Source organism: Canis lupus, chromosome 10, assembly GCF_003254725.2.
Source record: "Canis lupus dingo isolate Sandy chromosome 10, ASM325472v2, whole genome shotgun sequence".
Lineage (NCBI taxonomy): Eukaryota > Metazoa > Chordata > Mammalia > Carnivora > Canidae > Canis > Canis lupus.
In genome coordinates this window covers 62,323,966-62,346,043 of record NC_064252.1, presented here as the reverse complement: position 1 = coordinate 62,346,043, position 22,078 = coordinate 62,323,966, and the positions used below count along the sequence as shown (strand labels likewise).

General features: G+C 33.6%; 1 protein-coding gene across 2 annotated transcripts in view; it reads left to right on the top strand.

Moving 5' to 3' along the window:
• USP34 (ubiquitin specific peptidase 34) overlaps positions 1–22,078 on the top strand; it is a 244,189-nt gene that overhangs the window by 115,765 nt on the left and 106,346 nt on the right. For both annotated transcript variants that reach the window (XM_035721667.2, XM_025468624.3), the window contains exons 16-23: positions 420–634; positions 4,495–4,610; positions 4,702–4,829; positions 10,012–10,101; positions 12,554–12,649; positions 17,603–17,685; positions 20,219–20,373; positions 21,299–21,412. In XM_035721667.2, the coding sequence (XP_035577560.2) occupies positions 420–634; positions 4,495–4,610; positions 4,702–4,829; positions 10,012–10,101; positions 12,554–12,649; positions 17,603–17,685; positions 20,219–20,373; positions 21,299–21,412 (997 nt within the window). The remainder of the gene's footprint in view (positions 1–419; positions 635–4,494; positions 4,611–4,701; positions 4,830–10,011; positions 10,102–12,553; positions 12,650–17,602; positions 17,686–20,218; positions 20,374–21,298; positions 21,413–22,078) is intronic.

Genomic DNA, 22,078 nt, shown 5'->3' with positions numbered 1-22,078 from the left:
GATGTTTGTATCATATAAAATTCTCCTGGCTAATAACTACATCTAGATTGTAGCCTTAAATTGAAGTATTTTCCTGGTAGTAACTTCATTTGATTCTACAGTTGTAAGAATTTTAATGATTCACATTGTGATTTGAGTTGATAAAATAATTATGTAACAGTGAGTCAACGGATCTCTAAAATTACTCTTTGAGTTTGTTTTTGTGAAGTACGTTGATGGGTCAGACATTATGTGGGTATATTGTATAATGTATAGTTCTGACAATGTGGGCTTCTTAGTTTTGGTAAAACTTATAATATTGTTACAAAAGAAATGTGGATTTGTTTTAGACTCTGATGTAACTTGTACTGAATATTTTGAAAGATAGTTTTTGTGATTTACAAGGTGTGTTTAACTTTGTGCTTTTCTCTGTGTTATAGGCATATGGTTGATGATATGCTAAGTGCAGATGATGTCAGTTGCAGTAGCTCCCAGGTCAGTGCAAAATCAGAAAAAAATATGGCTGATTTTGATGGTGAAGAATCTGGGTGTGAAGAGGAACTAGTTCAGATTAATTCACATGCAGAGCTAACATCTCATCTCCAACAACATCTTCCCAATTTAGCCTCTATTTACCATGAACATCTTAGTCAAGGTAAGGTTCCATAGTAAGTAAAATATATTACTTTCTTTAAAACAGAAGAGCAATTTATACTCTTAAAAGGATTTAACATTTAATGATACGTAAATATTTTTGCCAGGTAACTTTCATGTGGTTAGTTTTCTTTCCTAGGGAATGAAGTTTTATGAATACTCTATCATGAATATAAAGGATGCATTTCCATCAAGAGATATTTAGCTAGGAAAGGAAATAATATATATAAAATTATGACTGCATTTTAGAAAATACATGGCTGTTTTAAGTTGTATATTTAGAAATCTCAGGAGCCTAATTGAGATTACACAGGGTCCTACATTGTATGAGTCCATTTATGTATAATGTCTAGCGTAGTCAAATTTGTAGAGAATAGAAAGTACAATAGTGGTTGCCTGGGGTTAGGGGGAAATATCGGAGAGATAACTGCTAAAGGGCGAGGTGTTCCATCTGGAGTGATGGAATTGTTGAAAAAAAAGATGGTTTTAATCACTTCAAATCAATCTAAAAAAAGTAATAGGATATGACCATACTTGGAAGAATGGAGGTTAGAGGAGTTAAAGAATAATAGAACAAAGAAGAGGAAAGAGAGGCAAATTAAGAGGGAAATACAGTTTTAGAATTAACATTTTAAAGGTCCAGCCTCCTGAAACTAATGGAACATTGTGTGTCAGGTATACTTAAAACAAAACCAACAAAAAACGGATATATATATACATTAAAAAAAATAAAGGTCCAACTTCATGCTTTGTAAGGTACTATCAGCACCACTACTCTAGGAAATGGGTTTTGGGATGCCAGTACACTACAGACTGAGTAAACCTGATGGATTAAGTTTATGCTGAAAAGCCGTGATCAAATTTAGAGATTCATCCTGTGGACTTTGGCAACAACTTACTGATTTCAAATGTTACTTGTGCATAATATAGATTAGGATACCTTGACTTTTTTATTGTCTTATTGTATTTACTAAATTTTCACCACTATTTTTAATCATTTTTCCCTTTTATTTAGTATTACATGTATTTTTTAGTATATGAAGTGAGAAATTGAGCAGAATTATTATGTGTATTAATGCTCTCCAAGTCTACTTTGTAATACTGTATACTATAAAGAACTGTTTAAAATGGGCCTGGATGGCTCAGTCCGTTGAGCGTCTAACTTGTTTTTGCTCAGGTCATAATCTCAGGATTGTGAGATCAAATACTGTGTTGGGGTTCTGTGTGGAGTTTGCTTAAATTCTTCCCTATATCTCCCCATCTGCCCCTCCTCCTACTCCTGCAAGTGTTCACTTTCCCTCTTAAAATCTTTAAATAAAAATTGATAAAGTTTAGAATAGTTAAAAGAAGATACAGAAAATTGGTCAGTAAATACATGAGAATGATACTATCTCTGGTTACCTGGGAAATGCCAATACCACAATGCAGTACCACTACATACCTACTGGAATGGGTAAAATTAACCGACTGAGCCACCCAGACACCCCTGGAATGGGTAAAATTAAACACTAATCATATTAAATGACACTAAGGATGTAGAGCAACTGGAACTCTCCATTGCTGTTGAGGAGTATAAAACAATACAGCCAATTTGGAGAACTATTTTACCAGTTTCTTATAAAGTTGAACTTGTATTCTTCATATGACTCAGCAATTCCTATCCTAGGTATTTACCTGAGAAATGAAAACACATGCCCACAAAAAGATTTGTACGTTGAACGTTCATACCTGTGCTGCTTATAAGAACCTCACCTGGAATTAACTGGTAGATTAACAAATTATAGTATGTTCACATCGTGTATTAGTACTCATCAATAAAAAGGAAAGAACTACTAATACATGCAGCACAATGGATAAATATCAAAAACATCAAATGATGTTTTTGATCTAAGCAAATGAAGCTACCAGAGAGTAGTACATACTATTTATCCCTTGTAGATAGTAATGGCTGAAATCTACTTAATGATTACTGAAGATTTGGTGGTAGGGAATGATTGTAAAAGGTCCAAAGGAAATTTTGGGGGTTAATAGAAATGTTCTATATCTTGCTTATGTGTTTATATTTTAATAAAATTAGTTTAAAACTAAATGCCCAGGGGATCCCTGGGTGGTGCAGCGGTTTAGCGCCTGCCTTTGGCCCAGGGCGCGATCCTGGAGACCCGGGATCGAATCCCACGTCGGGCTCCCAGTGCATGGAGCCTGCTTCTCCCTCTGCCTGTGTCTCTGCCTCTCTCTCTCTCTCTCACTGTGTGCCTATCATAAATAAATAAAATAAAAAAAAATTAAAAAAAAATAAAAATAAATGCCCAAACCAACAAAACCTCTAAAAGATAAGCCAAAGATTGGGAAAAATATTTACAAATCATATATCTAATAAAGGGCTTGAATTCAGAATATATAAGAACTTTCACAAATTAGTAATTTAGCAAATAATGTACACAAGTGATAGCACCTGAAAAGATACGAAACATCATTAATCACTCTAGGGAATTGAAATTTAAAACCTTAATGAGATTCTACTGTACACCTGTTAAAATGGCCAAAATGAAAAAGTGTGACCATGGCAACATATGTGGGGATGTGGGGGAACAAGAACTGGTACTCTAACAGACTGTTAGTGGGTAAGTAAAATGGCACAATCATTTTGAAAAAGTTTGGCAATTTCTTCAGATGTTTTTTTTTTTTTTTTTTTAATTTATTTATGATAGTCACACACACAGGGAGAGGCATAGACACAGGCAGAGGGAGAAGCAGGCTCCATGCACTGGGAGCCCGACGTGGGATTCAATCCCTGGTCTCCAGGATCGAGCCCTGGGCCAAAGGCAGGCGCCAAACCGCTGCGCCACCCAGGGATCCCTCTTCAGATGTTAAACACACATTTATCCCGTGAATCACCAATTCCAGTTTACCAAAGAGAAAGGAAAGCATGTGTCCGTGAATTGACTTGTTACATAGACATTTATGGCAGCATTATTCATATTAGCCAGAGATTAGAAACTCCCAAGTGTCCATTAACTGTTGAATATAATCAAAATGTAGTATTTCCACATAATAAAATATTACTCTGTCATTAAAACGAAGGCACTAGTGATATGGCTTTGACATGAAAGTACCTCAAATATTTTCTGAGTGAACAAATTTAGACCTAAGACCATACATATTGTATAATTCCATTTACATAAAATTTGTAGAAAAGGCTAATTATGGGAATGGAAAAACAGATTAGGGCTTGGGAATTAATTTTAGGGTGGTGGAAGTGTTTTAAACCTTATGGTAATAATGGCACAATTCTTATTTTAATGAAATCCATGTGTATGTACGATTCAGTGGGGAAGTTTCAGGGTAAAGCAAAACGGTTTAAAAAGACAAGCATTTTTGCTTGGTAGAACCAGTGAGAATTTATTTACCATGGCCCTCAGCACCTGAATTATAATAGTAGAATCTTTTTTTTTTTTTGAATAATAGTAGAATCTTTGAATTTAATTGAATGTTATGGGTAAATCAACTCCAATTTTTTTTTTTAATGTAGGGATATAAAACACTATACAGAAGATAATACAGAAGAATGTTCTTTGGCTGTAGAATTATTTCCAGAAAATTTTCTTTATGCTTAATTTGGGTTTCAAGCAATTATACTGTTCTCTTGACTTGCATTAGAAATAGTGAAAAGACCAACAGAGGAAAAATCTTAACTTTAGTTTTATCAAACTCTGAACAACACTGTGGTGTTCACAAAGCAACTGTTGTGTTAATCTTGTATTTTTATTTTTATACTTCGGATTTGTTAGTATTATGAATGCTGTAATTCACAATTTCTATCAGTTGCATTCCTCTAGCGCATGTTATATTTTGCCCTTTCAGGACCTGCTGTTCATAAACATCAATTCAACAGTAATGCTGTGACAGACATTAATTTGGATAATGTTTGTAAGAAAGGAAACACTTTGTTGTGGGATATAGTCCAAGATGATGATGCAGTAAGTTACCTACTAGAGCAAAAAGATGACAAAATTACAAAGATGCAATCAGAATAAACAGTAACTTTGTGTGTATACATTTTTTTTGTAGGTTAATCTTTCTGAAGGATTAATAAATGAAGCAGAGAAACTTCTCTGTTCCTTAGTATGTTGGTTTACGGATAGACAGATTCGAATGAGATTCATTGAAGGTTGCCTTGAAAATTTAGGAAACAACAGGTAAATGGGAATTAAAAAAATTTTTTTAAATATATATTAGAGTTTATTTTGTGTATTCTGTACTTGACTATATGTGGTGGACTCATAGCTTTTAATGTACCATTACCGATCTTTTTTTTTTTTTTATGTGATTGTGCATTTCCTGTTAGGTTTGAAGATTTTTACCTCACATGGTTTTTTTGTTTTTTAATCAGTTGTCTTTCAGCACTTTTGCCACTCTTGATTAGATATCCTCCCAACAGAAACAAAGTAATAATACTTAGTCTCTCCTTGTTTTGGGGAACATAGTGGTAACTGCTATGTTTCCAAACTACACTTGAATAAACATAAGCTGAAATATATTTTGATAATGATGTTGTTCTTCCAAATGGGTTAATCTTTTGTGTCTTGACTTCTGTAGTGCATAAAGAATTAAGTTAGTGGGTTTTTTTTTCCTAGTTTGAATTCCATATATTTATATACTTCTTATTGGGTCTCAGGTGATTCCCACAAGTTTCTTGAGTTTTCAGTTCTTTTCCATTGGTATAATTTCAGGTTTTCTTTGTCTTATACTGCTTTGGTAATGCAATTCTCTGATATAGTAAATTGAGTTACTAATGGAATATATTGTATTCTGTTTTACTCATAGAATGTTCTCAGCCTACCTCTGCCTTGACCTGATATAAATATTTAATTTTATTGAATATTTAAGTGCTTTAAAAATGCCACTGTGCTCTAAGTATTATCACATATGACCATCATTTACTACGAAACTAACATTCAGTTAGTCAGTTGAATAGAAATATTCTAATAGTTTAATTAGAAAAAGTATTTGTGATATTTTCCACTTTTTAAAGGGCTATATAATTTTAACAATCACAATTTGTTTTTTTGTTTGTTTGTTTATTTATTTATTTATTTATTTATGATAGTCACACACGGGGGTGGGGGGAGAGAAAGAGAGAGAGAGAGGCAGAGACACAGGCAGAGGGAGAAGCAGGCTCCATGCACCAGGAGCCCGACGCGGGATTCGATTCCGGGTCTCCAGGATGGCGCCCTGGGCCAAAGGCAGGTGCCAAACCGCTGCGCCACCCAGGGATCCCAACAATCACAATTTGTATCAATTTCCCATATGTGCATCTGTACCCCTTATGGCCCAGTAGTTCCACTGCTAAGTGTGTATGTTACAGAAGTACATCCAGACAATTACCAAAAGGTACATTCAAGAATGTTCGTAGCAGCATTATTCAAAATAACTAAATAGTGTTTATATAATTATCCAAGTGCCAAAACAGATTAGAAAGAAAAATTGTGGACTGTTTATTGAATGAAATTATAGCAGTAACATTGAATGAACGGTGGCTGCATGGAACAGTATGGCTGAATCTCACAAATACAATGTTGAATGAAAGAAGCCAGATATAGGAGAATATATCACTATTATTCCGTTTATGTAAAGCATAAAAACAGGAAAATGATAGTATTTAGTAGTCAGGATAATGGTTACTGTTGGGTTTTTAGTGACTGGAAAAAAAAGGACACAATGAAGACCAGAAGTATGAAAGTATGAAGAAGTATGAAAGATGAAATATCATGCAGCCTTTAAAGAGTCCATTTTTAAAAAGATTATATGATTACATGGGCATTTACTTACAGGCTTACCTTTTAAAAAAGATTGTAGGCAGTATTTGAGACTGTAAAATGGTTATTTCTGGAAGGATTTATTTTTCTCTTATGCTTTTCTATTTTCTAGTTTTTCTATTAGCATATCTTTCTGTTGAAAGGGAAACTTAAAAGAGACAAAAGGAAAAGTCTGTGTGAAAAATGGAAAATTGTTAATCTGGATTGTTTTATTAATCTTTAATTTGTTCGCTCCCAAATGAAGATGAAGCATTTTTCATTTATTCAAGTCAATTCCTGTATCCTATACAATGTTTTGAGTATATAGTAAATGTAATTATTGTGTTAAGCTAATTTTGCCCTCAAACTGGACTTTTCCTACAGTTACTATTTAATATTAGTTTTGTAGTGAATGATGGTCATATGTGATAATACTTAGAGCACAGTGGTATTTTTCAGTATGGGAAATATGCAACATATCTAAGTGTATACTATCTGAACTTCCCAAAGTTATTATGCAAGTTTGAAAAAAAGTTTTGTACATCGTTAGTATGGATTTCCTGATAAACTAGTGGATTTTAAGGGGGGTGATTCCCCCCCCCCAGGCCCCCCAGCAATGTCAACCAAGATATTTTTGGTTGTCTAATAAATGGGATTGGAAGTATAATTACAGGCTAGGGATGCTGCAAAGTATCCATCAATGCAGAGACAGCCCCTCCACAACAAAGAATTACCTGGCTCACAATGTTAATAGTGACCTCAGAGTTTTAGAAATCCCATTCAAAATGCAAGGATCCTTTCTCAAATCTAGCCCCCTGAGTTTACCATCAAAAAGGAATGTTGCGCAAAGATGCTAATAGTAATAGAAAAGTTCTTCCATATGTTGAAACAAATGGGTCACGACAACCTTAACTCATTTACTATTTTCCTGTCATTGGCAAAAGAATACAGAAGTCTACTTCCTGATGTCGTTTTTTTTTGTTTTGTTTTGTTTTGTTTTTTGGTTTTTTTTTATGTATTTAGTAGGGAGGCTTTAACTTTTTATTTTCTCTATGCTAAGTTTTAAGTTTTCTTTGCAGTTCCTGATTTGCCATGGTTTATGGATCTGTCAGCATTTTTCTTTCTTTTCTATGGTCATATTCCAATTTATTTGATGAAGTGAACTTAGCTTTTCTGGAACAGTAATATGGGTTTATTCTCAGGAAGCATAGAGATCTGAAAAAATTAAAGTCTTCAATAAATCTACCCATAATTCTACCATTTATATGGAACCATTGTAAACACTTTTTAAAAAGGCCTTACATAGTCTGTGGTATACAACTTGTGTTTTGTGTTTATTTAGCCTCAGACAGATTGTTTTATTTTTTTAAGATTTCAATTATTTATTCATGAGAGAGAGAGAGAGAGAGGCAGAGGGAGAAGCAGGCTCCATGTAGGGACCCGATGTGGGACTCGATCCCGGGACTCCAGGATTACGCACAGGCACTAAACCGCTGAGCCACCCAGGGATCCCAGACAGATTGTTTTATAAGGCACATAAGAACATTTTGTTTTGTGATATTAGATGTAATTTTCCTATTTTTTTTTCCTTTGTGATGTCCTTATTTTATGGTTGTAAAGCCTTAGGTCAAATTAATACGTATACATTGGTTTTTTTTTATGTCTTAATTTTTAGGAAGAACTCTACTAATGTTTCTGAAATTTTGATAAGAGATTTGAGTTTTTTGAGAGACAGAGAATCTTAAGCAGGTTCCATGGAGCCTGATGCAGGGCTTGATCTTAAAACCCGGAGATCATGACCTGAGCCAGAATCAAGAATTGGTTGCTTAATCAGCTAAGCCACCCAGGCACTCCTTGACAAAAGATTTTAGACAAAGAATCTACAATTGTTTCCCCCTGATTCTTGATGATCCTTTTCCCCAAGCATCAATAATGTGTAGCTTCTTGAAAAATATTTAAAATGTTATTATTAGAAATATATTTAAAAGTTTAAAGTTTTAAAAAGATTTGTTCTTTAGTGACGGGGAGAGAGAGAGTATGTGTGAGGGTAGGACCAGAGAGAATCTCAGGCAAAGTCCCTGCTGGGTGCAGAGCCTGACCAGGAGCTCCATCTCAGGTCCCTGAGATCATGACCTGAGCTGGAATCAAGAGCCAGACACTTAACCAGCTGAGCCACCCAGGTGACCCCCAATTTAAATGTTTTTAAATATATAAAGAATATTAGGCACTTACTATCTCCATGACTTAACTGCATTGCATACTCCTTAGTCTGTACCAATGTGGTTTTTAGTCATCTAGCACTCTACTAACATGCTATTTATTTTGTTATCTGGTGATATTTTTTTGTTTGTTCTCCTCCTTTGTGACTGTATTAGCATTTTACACTGTACTTCTTACTCCTTACTTGAAAGTCTTGTCTTGCCTTTAAATTCTTTATTAGATCATTATTTAAACTAATATGTATTCATTGTGCATCATATGCAGGGATTTTTAAATTAATAAGACCATCTTTGCTCTCATTAAGTACATTCTAGTGGTAGACACATTAAGGAATTATTCATTAGGTGATGAATTTTTCCTACTCATTACCTACCATTGTTTCTGTCATACTCAGAAGTGCAGCTCTCTATTTTGATTTTCCTGGTACTCTTCTAAAAAAGAGGAAGTATTTTGGAGAACTTACTTGTATACCATATATTTTTTTAAATTTTTATGCAGCAATATTAGGTTCCTTAAAAAAATTCACTACCTCATTGGAGTTTGTCCTGCTCCTTTCAAGACTTCATGCAGCCACCTCCTTGCCTGCTAAGACTTAGGGGATTTGTCTGTCTCTATCTTCCCTATACCGCCTCCCCCACCCACCTCAAGATAGGCACACTCAGATCTGTTTAAAGTTGTAGAGTGATTTTCCTTTTTTGTTCCTTCATACTTTAAGTGTATGGTGTGCTTTCATTATTAACATGGCTCATAATGAAGTGATTTTCAAATTAGATTCAGGTCATATTAAGTAAGAATTAGGGAGAAAGGAATAATTTGTATAGTTTGAAAAATGCTATTTTATTGCTGCTCAGAATGTGGTTCACAGACCAGCATTTTAAGTATCATTTGTGAGCTTTTAGGAAAACTTAGTATCTCAGACATGCCAATCAGAATTTGCATTGTAACAAAATTCTCCCAGGTGAATAAAGTGCACATTAAACTTTGAGAAGCTCTGTTCTAGATAAGCTGCTTTCCCCCCATTTTCCTTGATTAAATCCTCAGAAGCAGCCACAACTTAATTTTTATTTCATGAAAGTACTTTTAAATATTCTCCATTTGTTTTTATACTCAGGTATTTATAGTGTATTTTACTTTAAAAATCTTGGATTGAGATGTTAAAACTTGGATTTCTTGCCCCATTATATAAAATTTAAACTTTAGGGAAAATTTTTTCAGTGTTTATGTAGGAAATATGTTTATAATGTAAAGTTCCTTAAAATCCTTTTGCTTAATTTAAGATTTATAAATAGCCAAATTTCTGTAAAACACTAGAATTAGTAACTAAAATTATTTTATTCTATACATCTCTGTTTTGCTGTTTCAGATCAGTAGTAATTTCACTTCGCCTTCTTCCAAAACTGTTTGGTACTTTTCAGCAGTTTGGGAGCAGTTATGATACACATTGGATTACAATGTAAGTAAAAAAGAAACAAATATTCATTTAAGGATTTTTTTTAAATAATCATAGTTACCAAAGTTTTGAATAACTTAATAGCTTTTTTTTTTTTCACCAGGCATATTTGAATTTTGTGTGGCTCAAATGTTTTCTTAGATGTTCCAGAGTGTTCTTTGCCATTTAGCCCATGGAGATTTTACCAGCATCAGTAAAAAAAAAAAATTTGACATTTGTATTCTTTGTAATTTAAGAAGAATACTGTAGCAAGAAATTGGTCTAATTTTAGGGTGAATATTTGTAGTATATCAACCACAGTAAAGGATTCCTGAAAAAGATTCACACTAAAATAAACAGTCTAGGGTGCCTTTAATTTTTCCCATTACTAGAAATTGGTTGTAGATATTACATAATGTTAGGAATTATCTTGACACAACCCTATTACTCGTTTACATTTACAGAGAATTTAGGATTAATCTATAAGAATGTTACTTGCTTTATTCACATAGATTTTTGGAGGGATTTCAGAGACATTTAGATTTTAGGAAAAATTAGGCCTTTTGAGGGATTCATTTTTGAGGTTAAACAAGATAGCTTTTCATATTATTCCTTCTATCTAAAATTAGTTAAAAGTACTTGTTTACTTCCAAAGTGAGTATCATTTAGAAAAATTATTTGAAGACTTCACAGTAGTTCTAAATAGATGAAGTGCTCAGTTGTAGCCCTTGCTGTTTTTTTGCTCTTTTAAAGGGGGCCTATTTAACCTGAACCTCTATTTTTTAGAAGAGCATCTCAGTATCTTTTGTTATTGCAATGAGTCATGTGACATTTTTATTTCTAAATATAAGGGGAGGTCCTTGAGATACTAAACAGAGGGATAGGGAAAAGCATTTAATATTCTTTAAATATAAGAGGAATGTGAATCCAGGTCATTGACTCTGAATAGTTTTTAAATGGTTGAATGACAGAATTCTCAAGTATTAAAGGGATTTACTCATAGCTAATTTGGGCAAGTTGGTGACATATTGTAGCCATTTGAGAAGGTTTATATTAAGGAATAACAAAGTAACATTTTATAGAAGTGACCTACTCTGTATGGTCAGTTACTTATCAAGTACCTGAACCTAAGTATATTGAATCGAGACCCTTTTAGCTTGATCTTTAAATTAAATGTAAATATAAATAAGCTCAGTTAATGGCAGTTCACAGGATTTCCTATCTGAGACTAGTTTCCTTCCTAAATCTCAAGTGGATCATGTAAAAGAACACTGAGCTCCTATGGCTAGTTGGCAACAATAATAACAAAAACTTCCACTGTGAATCTATTCTATGCAGCGGCACTCAACACTTCATACATATTGTCTCTTAAACTCTTTAAGACCCATAGTTTAAAACTGGAAATTGTTACTCCTTATCCTCTTAGTAAATCTTCAGGTAACCAGCAAACAGACTTCAAAAGAGGAGGTTACTTGCCCAGAGCCATGTTGCAAGTGTATTGGAACTGGTTTCAAACATGTCTTAATAGATTTTTTCTGTGTTAACGTCATCTTCTTTAAGGGATTGTCAAGGTGAGAGTAATTTATTTTGAAAAAAAGCATTATAGCAAAAACATGATGTAAATTATATCAGAAGTTTTGGAATTTTAATACTTCTTTACAAAGTAGATGTATTGGTAGTAAGAATTCTGTGGAGTAGATGATGTTGGTATGGGTGTTATGGATCCTGGGATCTCTGATTGAATTTATTACTTTATTTTTTTATTTTAGTGTTTGTAGGTTGTTTTGGAGCTGATACCTGATTTTTTTTTTTAAACAAATATTCTACAATAAAAAAAAAAGATTTAGCAGATTTGTATTGTATGTGTATTACATGCCAGGCATTTGATAAATTTTACTAAATAATGACTAAAGCACATAGTCCATCCTTCTACGGACTGTATCATACCATTTTTTAAAAATTTTATTTATTCATGAGAGAGACACACACAGAGAGAGAGAGAGAGAGGCACAGACACAGGCAGAGGGAGAAGCAGGCTCCATTCCATGCAGGGAGCCTGACGTGGGACTCGATCCCGGGTCTCTAGGACCACACCTGGGACTGAACGTGGCACTAAGCCGCTGAGCTACCCGGGCTGCCCTATCATACCATTTTTAATATTAACTCATGATAGTCATTTATGATGAGTACTGGCCAGACACTTTATCCTTTTCACAGAGATGGAGTGTTTTGGGATTTAAAACTATAGTGATACTTTAAACTCATAAAAATTAGGACAAAATGTTTTGTATCTTCCACAATTCAAATATAAATCGAACTTTAAAATTTTGATAATTGGAAGATTTTGCCTTTTTTTTTTTTTTTTTAAGATTTTGCTTTTGAAAAATTTTTAGATCTGCATTTTTTTCTTGTCCTTGAATAGATTTATTCTCTTACCCTGTGCCTTTAAAAGTGTTTTCTCTTTCATTTGGGCCAGGTGGGCAGAAAAAGAACTGAACATGATGAAGCTTTTCTTTGATAATTTGGTATACTATATTCAAGCTGTAAGAGAAGGAAGACAGAAACATGCACTGTAAGTACCTTAACTAGGTTACTTATTTCTAAGTTTTGATTGTCTATCCTTTAAAAGATAATGTTCTAGTACTTCTACTCCTTTTCTTTCATATAGTAAATGAATGTGATAAAAACTTTAGTTGCAAAAATTTTAAGAGATAGAAAAGCTCTTGTAAGTTGGAGAATTTTACAAGGTTATTTTTATAGTTTTTAACATAGGGAAATGTAGGTCATATAACTCTTGGGGGTTGGTTAACTTTCACCATTGAGTTCTGTTCAAAGTCACTTTTTTGGGGGGATCAAAAGTTTTTTGCCTTTTTTTCCCCCAGAAATCATCAATATCTTGCTTTATTCTCTTAGGGCATTGATTCGGAAATTTTGAAATACTTAATCATTAAGTGACTTTGGATAAGAATTGACAGAAATTGGTCAGTGGTATAGGTATGTTTAAAGTTTCTTGCAGGAAAATTGCTGCCTGGAAGGAAACATCTAAAATTCAGAAGGTTTCTGCTTGTTAGTCAATTGGTGGGGGTTGATGGCCAGGTTGAGAAAACTAGCTTTAATGTATATCTGCTAGCCTTAGTATTTATTGAGAAAATAATTCTATAGAAACTACTACATAGATGAAAACTGAGCACACTATGCAAGTGTTCAGAAAAGTAATAGACCGTTAGGGCATACTTAAATCCAAAAATGAATTATTTTTTCCATAAATTAGTTGTATCTCCAGATTTTACTATGTCCTTCAGAGTCCCACCATCCTCTCAGTCACCTTACACTTGGAGACTTTGGGGCCTTTGTTTTGTTCTGTCATTTCCAAACATAAATGATGATAAAAATACCACTGTTCATTGATGCTTACTCTATGCCAAATACCATTTAACTATTCAGTATTAATTTCAAGATATACAACAACTAATTTTTGAATTAGGCAGTCTCATTTAAAAAATGAGAACGTTTAAGCTATGAGATGGTAAATAACTTGCCCAAGGTCACACATTTTATAAATAGTGGAGTAGTTTGTTTTCTCTAATATTCTTGAGTTCTACATTATGCTGTCATCAATCTCTAGTTATCTTAATGCTAAAATATATTTCATGTATTTTCACAAGTTGACATTCCCATGGATGCTGTTCCAGTCCTGTTATCCAACTTCTGGATCAGTTGTTTTGCCTCATTCTCTGCCTTACTCCTTAATTTCTTATCTTCATTATATTAGGAGTTGTAATATAGTATTGAAGGAAAGAACCTGGGCTTGTGAACCATACAGACTAAGGGTTTAGAAGATGAATGTATTATTTAGAAGGGTTTAGAAGATGAATGTATTGTTTCAATCTTATTTTGATTAATTTTTATAAGAATTAAATAATTTAGTAAGTTGCACCTGGCACATAGATAATCTATAAACTATAGTTACCTGGCTAATAACAAACTATGATACAAAACAAACAACAGAGTTGCTCTTTATCCCCATTTAGATTCTTCTCTGTGTAAAAAGTAAATTCCAGATCCTTCAGCCTAGTATTTTGGGCCCTCTAAAATCTAAACTCAAGCAGCCTTGCCTTTTTGATTACTGATTACTCAGTGATTTTTAAACTTTTAAAGTTTATTTATTCAGGAGAGACACACAGAGAGGCAGAGACATAGGCAGAGGGAGAAGCAAGCTCCCTTTGGAGACCCTGATGTGGCACTCAATCCCAGGACCCTGGGATCATGACCTGAGCTAGAGGCACATGCTCAACCACTGAGTCACCCAGGCGCCCTTACTCAGTGATTTTTTTAAAGACCTCCTATCTTACAAGCCTATCAAATTATTTCTGAGTTATTTCCTTAAATTTATTCTGTAGCTTTGTTTACAAAGTTATCTCTACATAAGATAAATTTCTTTAAATGCTATTAAAATTCTAAATGTTCTTTGTAGTCTGTATCTTCCTTTTAATTCTTGAAGCAGAGGTTAAAGATAATTATGGTTTCCTGTGTCTGAGCATCTCCATAAATCTGTAAAAACCACAAGATTGATAAGCAGAACCACACAACCCACATCTTGAGCATTTTTAGGAGACAGAATTCAAGTTACCTGTGCATAGATAAGTAAACACTAAGGTTACAAAAGAGCTTTCACCACCACTACAAGCCTGTGGGCTTGATGAACCAGGATGGGAGGCTTAATTTAGAAAGGGTTGTGGAAGATAAGACCAAGGTGAATCATCCTCAAAAAGAAAAAGTCCGATGTTAAGTGCCAAAAAAATAAACACAGGTCTGAGTTTTGATTATTCACAGCATTGGCTACAGGGAAGTTGCTGACTTTGTTAGTGGAATTAGAGGTGGAGCCTCATACAAGCATTGTTACTGTGGTGAAAAAGATAGTGGAGTAATGCTCTTTGGAGAATGAGTTTTAAACTTTCTTAGGATATATATTATCCTTCCAATCCTCTGGTCTTGCCTTGTGGCCTGGCATCTAAAGGAGAATAAAACCTTAAAACAGAGAGATGTTGTCTAGCCTCTTGGTATAACTGCCTTGTTCCTTCAGGTTGTAAAACAGAGCTGTAAATTTGCTACCCTTTGTTAAAGCATGCTGACCTTTTGAGTGTGTAGCCCATTGTTTTCCGTTTGTTCATGGGGATTTTAGTAGGCAAGTTCTAAGATTTTTACCTAGGACAAAAAGATTCTGGTGGTATGAGAGATAACACTTCGTTTCCCAAATAGATACATTATATTTTTCTTGAACCAGTGGCCTCTAGAGAAAATCCTGTCTGTGTCAACAAAGAGGCTACAAACAGAATTTTTTTTTAAGGCTTAAGTTCTCTACTAAAATTTCATGCCTGTAGGGAGATTATTTTTGTCTTATATTTCCTATAATGTCAGAAGCCATAGTCGAGTCCATGAGAACTTGTCAACAATTGATGTTAACTTTTGTTTTGCATCTCAAGAAATTTCCTGGCTAGTGATTTTAGCAGCCAGTGATACCCTGACAGAGCAGAATCCTTTGAAGTGTGGAACCAGTGGCTCTAACTGTGGAAGCTGAAAAGAGGACAAAGGGACTGGGTACATGCCTTCTAGGGTTGGTCTGTTACTGAGTTGCAAATACAGGAAAGAAATGTGCAGGAAATTAAAGCATTTTGTACAGGACAAGATTTCATTCTTCCTTTATGTGTGTGACTAGTGTCCCTCAGGCTCAGAGAAGTATAGTAACTTACTTAAAATCACAGAACTGATGGATGCTAGCTAGAACTCGAATTTTAACCTGTACTCCAGGCTTCTGCTACAAAACCCATCATCCTTTTTAGTAGAGAGATGAGAAGCTGTTAGGAGCTGTCTTAAATTTTATCTGGATGGCATTCTAGTCTGTGATTGGCTTACTCTCATCCCTCCTTCGCAACTGCCATCTTGCCACACTTTCATCTTCACCAAGGACACTGCAAACAATAAAGAAGTGAAAGTTCATCTTTTCTTTGCCAACGTTAATATGAGACAGCAAAAGTAATATTCAGCAAACTTAATCTTTAGAAAACCTTAACTTTAAACTTCAACAGTTGAAACCAGTTAATTTTGGGAAGCTTTTAAAATTTTGCACTTAGTTGAAGATTATATAGGAAGTTGAATTGAGGTGCTTTGACTCTCTGCAACCTAGTATCAGGGCTCAGACTGGCTGCTGCCTTTTGTTGGCAAAGTAATTTGGGCAATTCATCCACAACAAGCCTTTTATTTATAATATAGAGGTAAGAACTCATGATTGATTTAGTTTCATTGACTGGGTGCTCAGGTGCTTGTGGGAATTAGAATGTTTTGTAGTATCACAGACACAGTTCATTATGTAGTTTACAGGATTGCTAAAGGAGTCCTAAAATGTAAACCTGATCATGAGTCCCCTCTACCTCTAACACCCTTTAGTGATCTCCTTTTCCATCTAGAATAATACCAAATTCTTCTGTTTGACACTTTAGGCTGGCCACAGTCTGGCCCCTATCTGCCTCTTCAGATATATCTCCTACCCTTTCCCTGACAGACCAACACTTGATTCTTAAAATGCTGTTCCTTTGCACATGTTACAAATTGAATTCCCTGAGAACTTTGTGAAGTCACCTACTTAACAAGCCTCCAACTCTTACTATTGATTTTGTGCACATGAATTATAATTATTTAGATTTGAAGTAACATTCAAAAATGCCAGTTTTGTATTAGCTGTATTCTTTATGAACTAGATTTATGGAAATGATACCTCATTAGCATTTCTTGTTTAAGGAATATAGTATTGTCACTGATGGGACAGTGATAAGGAAACATGCAGTTTTTGGATAGAGATGCAGTTTATTCTAACCTATGTGCATATTTCATAATTTCAAAATGACGTATTTCTTTTGTTCCACTGTTGAGTTCTTACGTACTTTCTCATCTAATTTAAAAGTATGTTTTCTAATTGTTTGCAGATTTTTATAATTTATTAAGTAACATAAATCTCAAACATACCATTTGGCTTTTATGACCTTTTTTCTGTATAACCAAAGTTATATACAGTTGACCCTTGAACAACATAGGTTTTAATTGCATAGGTCCACTTAACATGTGGATTTTTTTTTAATTAATGCAGTACAGTACTATAAGTGTATTTTCTCTTAAAGTTTTCATAGTAACCTTCTTTTTCTAGCATACTTTATTGTAAGACTTTAATACATATACAAAATATTTGAGTTGTGTATGTTCTCAGTAAGGCTTCTGGTCAACAGTAAGCCATTAGTACTTGAGTTTTGGGGGAGTCAAGAAGTTCTACACAAATCTTCACCTGCAAAGGGTTTGGCACCCCTAACTCCATGGTGTTCGAGGGTCAATTGTAATTAAAATATTTAATAATTAATGATATTACGATGGAATTTTACTTCTTTGGTATAATTTAAGATTAGGGCCTTTAAATCTTTAAAAATAATTAAGAAGTAGGATCTTTCAGTTAATTATTTTAATGACTTTTTAAATATAGGTACAGCCATAGTGCCGAAGTTCAAGTTCGACTTCAGTTCTTGACTTGTGTGTTTTCAACTCTGGGATCACCTGATCATTTCAGTAAGCTTTTTAATCAGTCTTTTAATCAGTATTTTAATCAGTTTTTAGGTCTGTATTGGCTCTTGGAAGAGTCCAGTTAAATGTGCTCATGCCTTTAGATTTCTATAGTGATTAATTAATATTTAATTCATATTTTCAATACCAAATGTCCTCAGTATGTATGGCAATATGAGCGTGACCCTGACACATTTCTGCTTCAGTCTCTGAAAATGCCAGTTTCTCGGTGGATAAACAGCTCACTTCAAGAACAAAATATTTGGAGTAGGGAAAGATACCATGTTTAGGGGTGGCTATATTTTTTATTTCTTTTAGTTATATAATCCTTTTTTCACTCTAGTTGTAAATAGCCACTGTCTACATATTATTATCAGGTCAAGTCTTACCCCAAATTGCTTGGCTTCACAGGCGATAGAGACTTTTAGAGGCCCTAGTTTTAATTAATTTAAAACTTGATTTCATTAATAATTAACCTTAAAGAAATTGGTCTGGTGTATTTAGGGTATGGACCATATCTAAATCCACACACTAAGATGTTCTCAAAGGAGAGGAGGAAGCCTGACATCCTTTTGGCCAGAGCTCCTTTTCTCTTATGGGACACATTTGTGTTATTTTTCACTCTTTATATACTCTTTTCTGTGTGAGCATGTCAACAAATTTTGTTCTAGGGCATTCTCTTTCTTTAACTATGGCTAATAGAGTCAAACTGATAAGTGTCTTGCTAACGTAAGAGATGTCATGTCATCATGGCTCTTAAGTCCACGTCTGTGGTTGAGATACACCATTTGTTCATTTTACTTTTAACTCTGTAATTTCTTCAAGTTAAGCTCTTTGTAATAAATGCCACTAACATGATACCAAAAGATTTTAAAATGAGACACTGGTTTTTGATAGGAACTTCTATTTCATATTATTAGGTCTTCTGTCATACCCATGATGACTGATAACATATAAGAAATGAACAATAAAAAAAATCTTATACATGGACAAGTCAAACCAAGATAGATATTATCAGCATAAATAATTTCACATGACTGTGAAGTTTCATATTTGTTTAATTAAGATTCTCACTGGAAACCATTAACTATTCTCAGTATTTGAGTAATGAATTAGTTATTTTACTGTTCCCATTCCAGGGAGCACAGTGTAGATTCTTAGTGTATAGGCTTATAATAGCTATTTTCAAATGGAATCAAGCTGAAAACTTTTTCTCCCACATCATAATCGTTTTTCTCTTACTCGCATGGTTCCTGTCAGGTATAATAGTTACTCCAAAGTTATATTTGATGAGTGAATACTTATTTAATATACCAATAATGTATTCTTTAAAAAGCTTAATAATGAAAGCTTATACATTGCCTTTTGAATGTGGATTGGTGATTCAATTATGATAACTTATTTTATGATATAGCTTACTATAGTTAACCTGGATACTGTTTTTTTGTTGCTGTGTTTGTTTTTTCAACTTTTTGCTTTCTTCTCTCTTAATTATTGAATGTAATTGTACTCTAAAGATTGTTTCTGGTTCATTCATTCATCCAGTCTTTTTTCTTTCTTTCTTTTCTTTTTTTTTTAAATGTTGGCTTCCAGGGTATAAGTTCTTCAACTTGTATGGTTATGTGAGAAACTGATAGGATACCTATTTTTGATCAAAGTCTGTAGACTGATGTTGCTACTAAGTAAATATTTTCTGAGGTGTTTTTTTTTTTTTTTCTATTCTGGATCTCATCTGTTTTTCCCATGAAATAGGTTTCTTATGATTGTATCATATTTCCTATCCCTTCTGGTTCTGGGGAACAACCTAGGCTTTAGAACCCCTTTATGATGAACTTTAAAAATCCCTGTGATGCTTTTACTCTGCCTTTCCGGATTTTCTCCTTTTATCCATATTCAAATTTGTGATTTCCTATAATGCCTTCTCTTTGGTTCTGAGCAGTTCTTTTGCCTTCTTTCTGCCAGACTTTGGGATCATTTATTAATGGGTCAAAGTACCATACAGATTTCATCTCATTATATCAACTTCTTGAATATAATTGAATATCCTGACGTGTTGCTGTTTTCTCTTTTCACTTTATTATACAGATCCTTCCCCCACCACCATAGTTCCAAAAATAATGCTTATTGGCATTTTTTGTTCTTCTATGTGCATAGAATGATCTTTGAACATGATGTGCATGTACTCTCTTAACCCTTAAACCTTAGAACTGACTCCTCAACTTTTGGGATTACCTCCCTCTATTAATCCTGTTTATTGTAATACAATGATATGTTTTTATTTTAATGAGATTGACTTTCCAGATGAAACGGCTCTTGTAGGATACTTTATAAGTTGTGTGTTTTTAGATGATTTATATATGGATTATATATAAGTATGTTTTGAAAGCATAAATGATGTGAAAACTCTTATAAAACAGTTTTTATAAAATGTTATAAAATATCTTCTTTATATTTCTGCATATATTGGTGCTTCTAGTACATTGAATTAGGACCAAGATATTGTATGAATCATGATTCAAAATTTGTAATTTTTATCTAGGATTAAGTTTAGAGCAAGTCGACATTTTATGGCATTGTTTAGTAGAAGATGCTGAGTGTTATGATGATGCACTCCATTGGTTTTTAAATCAAGTTCGAAGTAAAGATCAGCATGCTATGGGAATGGAAACCTACAAACATCTTTTCCTGGAGAAGGTAATTTTATTTCTAGACTATTTTACTGCTAATGTTGTTTTTCCATATTTCTTCATTATCTCTTGAAATATAAACTCTGTAATGTTAGTTTTTTCCTCTTTTGTCATAGGTTTTTAAAATAGACAAGTGTACTGTCGTTCATCAGTCCTTATGTAATTTTGCCACTTAGATTTTAATTTTATCTTCTACAGTGTTTTTAATCTATGAATATAAATGAGAGCTGCCTTTTATGACTCTTAGTTGGCTGTGGTTTTAGCCAGTCCTGTGGTAGAGATAAGCCAATCTCCAGATTTTTTGTGGATTCCAAAAAATCCTTTTTAGGAGGTGCTGTCATGTGTTGTTATTAAAGATATTTTTCAGTCCAGTTTTTGTTCTTTATCAGATGCTACAGTTGGTTCAGGTAATAATTTTCCATTTGAATTTTGAAACCTGAGAATAATAAAGCAATAGACTGTTTATTTTATGCTTATTTTTGAGTCTTGGCAAACTCATTTTCTCTCTGGTAGAATTGACTATATATAAATAAGTTTTGGTACATATAAACTAAACCACTTAATCTACAAAGCTACAAATCCTTGAGGATCTTAATTTTAAGCCCTAACTTATATACAAACTGTACATTTAGTTACACTTCTTATAAATGTGAATGGGATTGGTATATAATAAGTGATAAAACTTCTTATTCATGTCCTCCAATTTGGATCTACATATATATTGAAAATTAAAATACATATTAAGATTTCAATTATGACCTGAATAAGATTTTCATGAAATTATTATCTTTTAATTTTTAAAATCATCACTAAAAGTTTGAGCTGATACATTTTCCTCTGCAATGACTTCAATAAAATTGTTAAATTTGTTAATCTAAATTTGATAAAATGTATTGTCACACTAAACTAGTTAAAAAAAATTTTTTTTTAAGATGCCCCAGCTAAAACCTGAAACAATTAGTATGACTGGCTTAAACCTGTTTCAGCATCTCTGTAACTTGGCTCGATTGGCGACAAGTGCCTATGATGGCGGTTCAAACTCTGAGGTATGGACTTAGACTTGTCATTTTATTAGTTCAGGTTTTATGGAATTTTTCTTTTATTTTTTTTTTTTTTTTTTTTTTTTTTTTTTTTTTTTTTTGGAATTTTTCTTTTATTTTTCAGATTAGATTACTGAATTAATTTCTGCCGTCTACCAGGCATTGAATTTACTATGAAGACTGTTATTCTTAAGTTTTAAAAAGCACATTTGGTGATTCTTGTTGTCATTGTTGCTAAATGTAACCTTGGTTGTGATTAATAAAAACTTACTATACGTTCCTTAATGCAGAAGAGGCCATCTGAGTCTTCTTTCAGTCCCCTGAAAGCTCCTAGCTAATATAATCAAGTAGTTCTGTCCACTAGGAGTGGATTTATCTAAAGTCTGATTGTTAAGCCATTTGTGTGGCCAACCTTTTACTTGCTCTTGGACAGCTCCAGAGTTCCTAGAATACAGTCTACCTTAAATCATCTTGACATATCATGTCTTTTCATTAACTGAAGACTCACAAATTGCTAGTCTTATTTCTGGCTTACTGTTAGATTTGCCTCAGTAGGTGGCTGCTAGGTTTTCTTGAAGGCATTATTTCTTAGACTCTCTCCCAACACAGATGATTATTTGATAGTCTTCCTCATTGGACACTCCAGTTTATTAATGCTAGCTTTGAATTAGG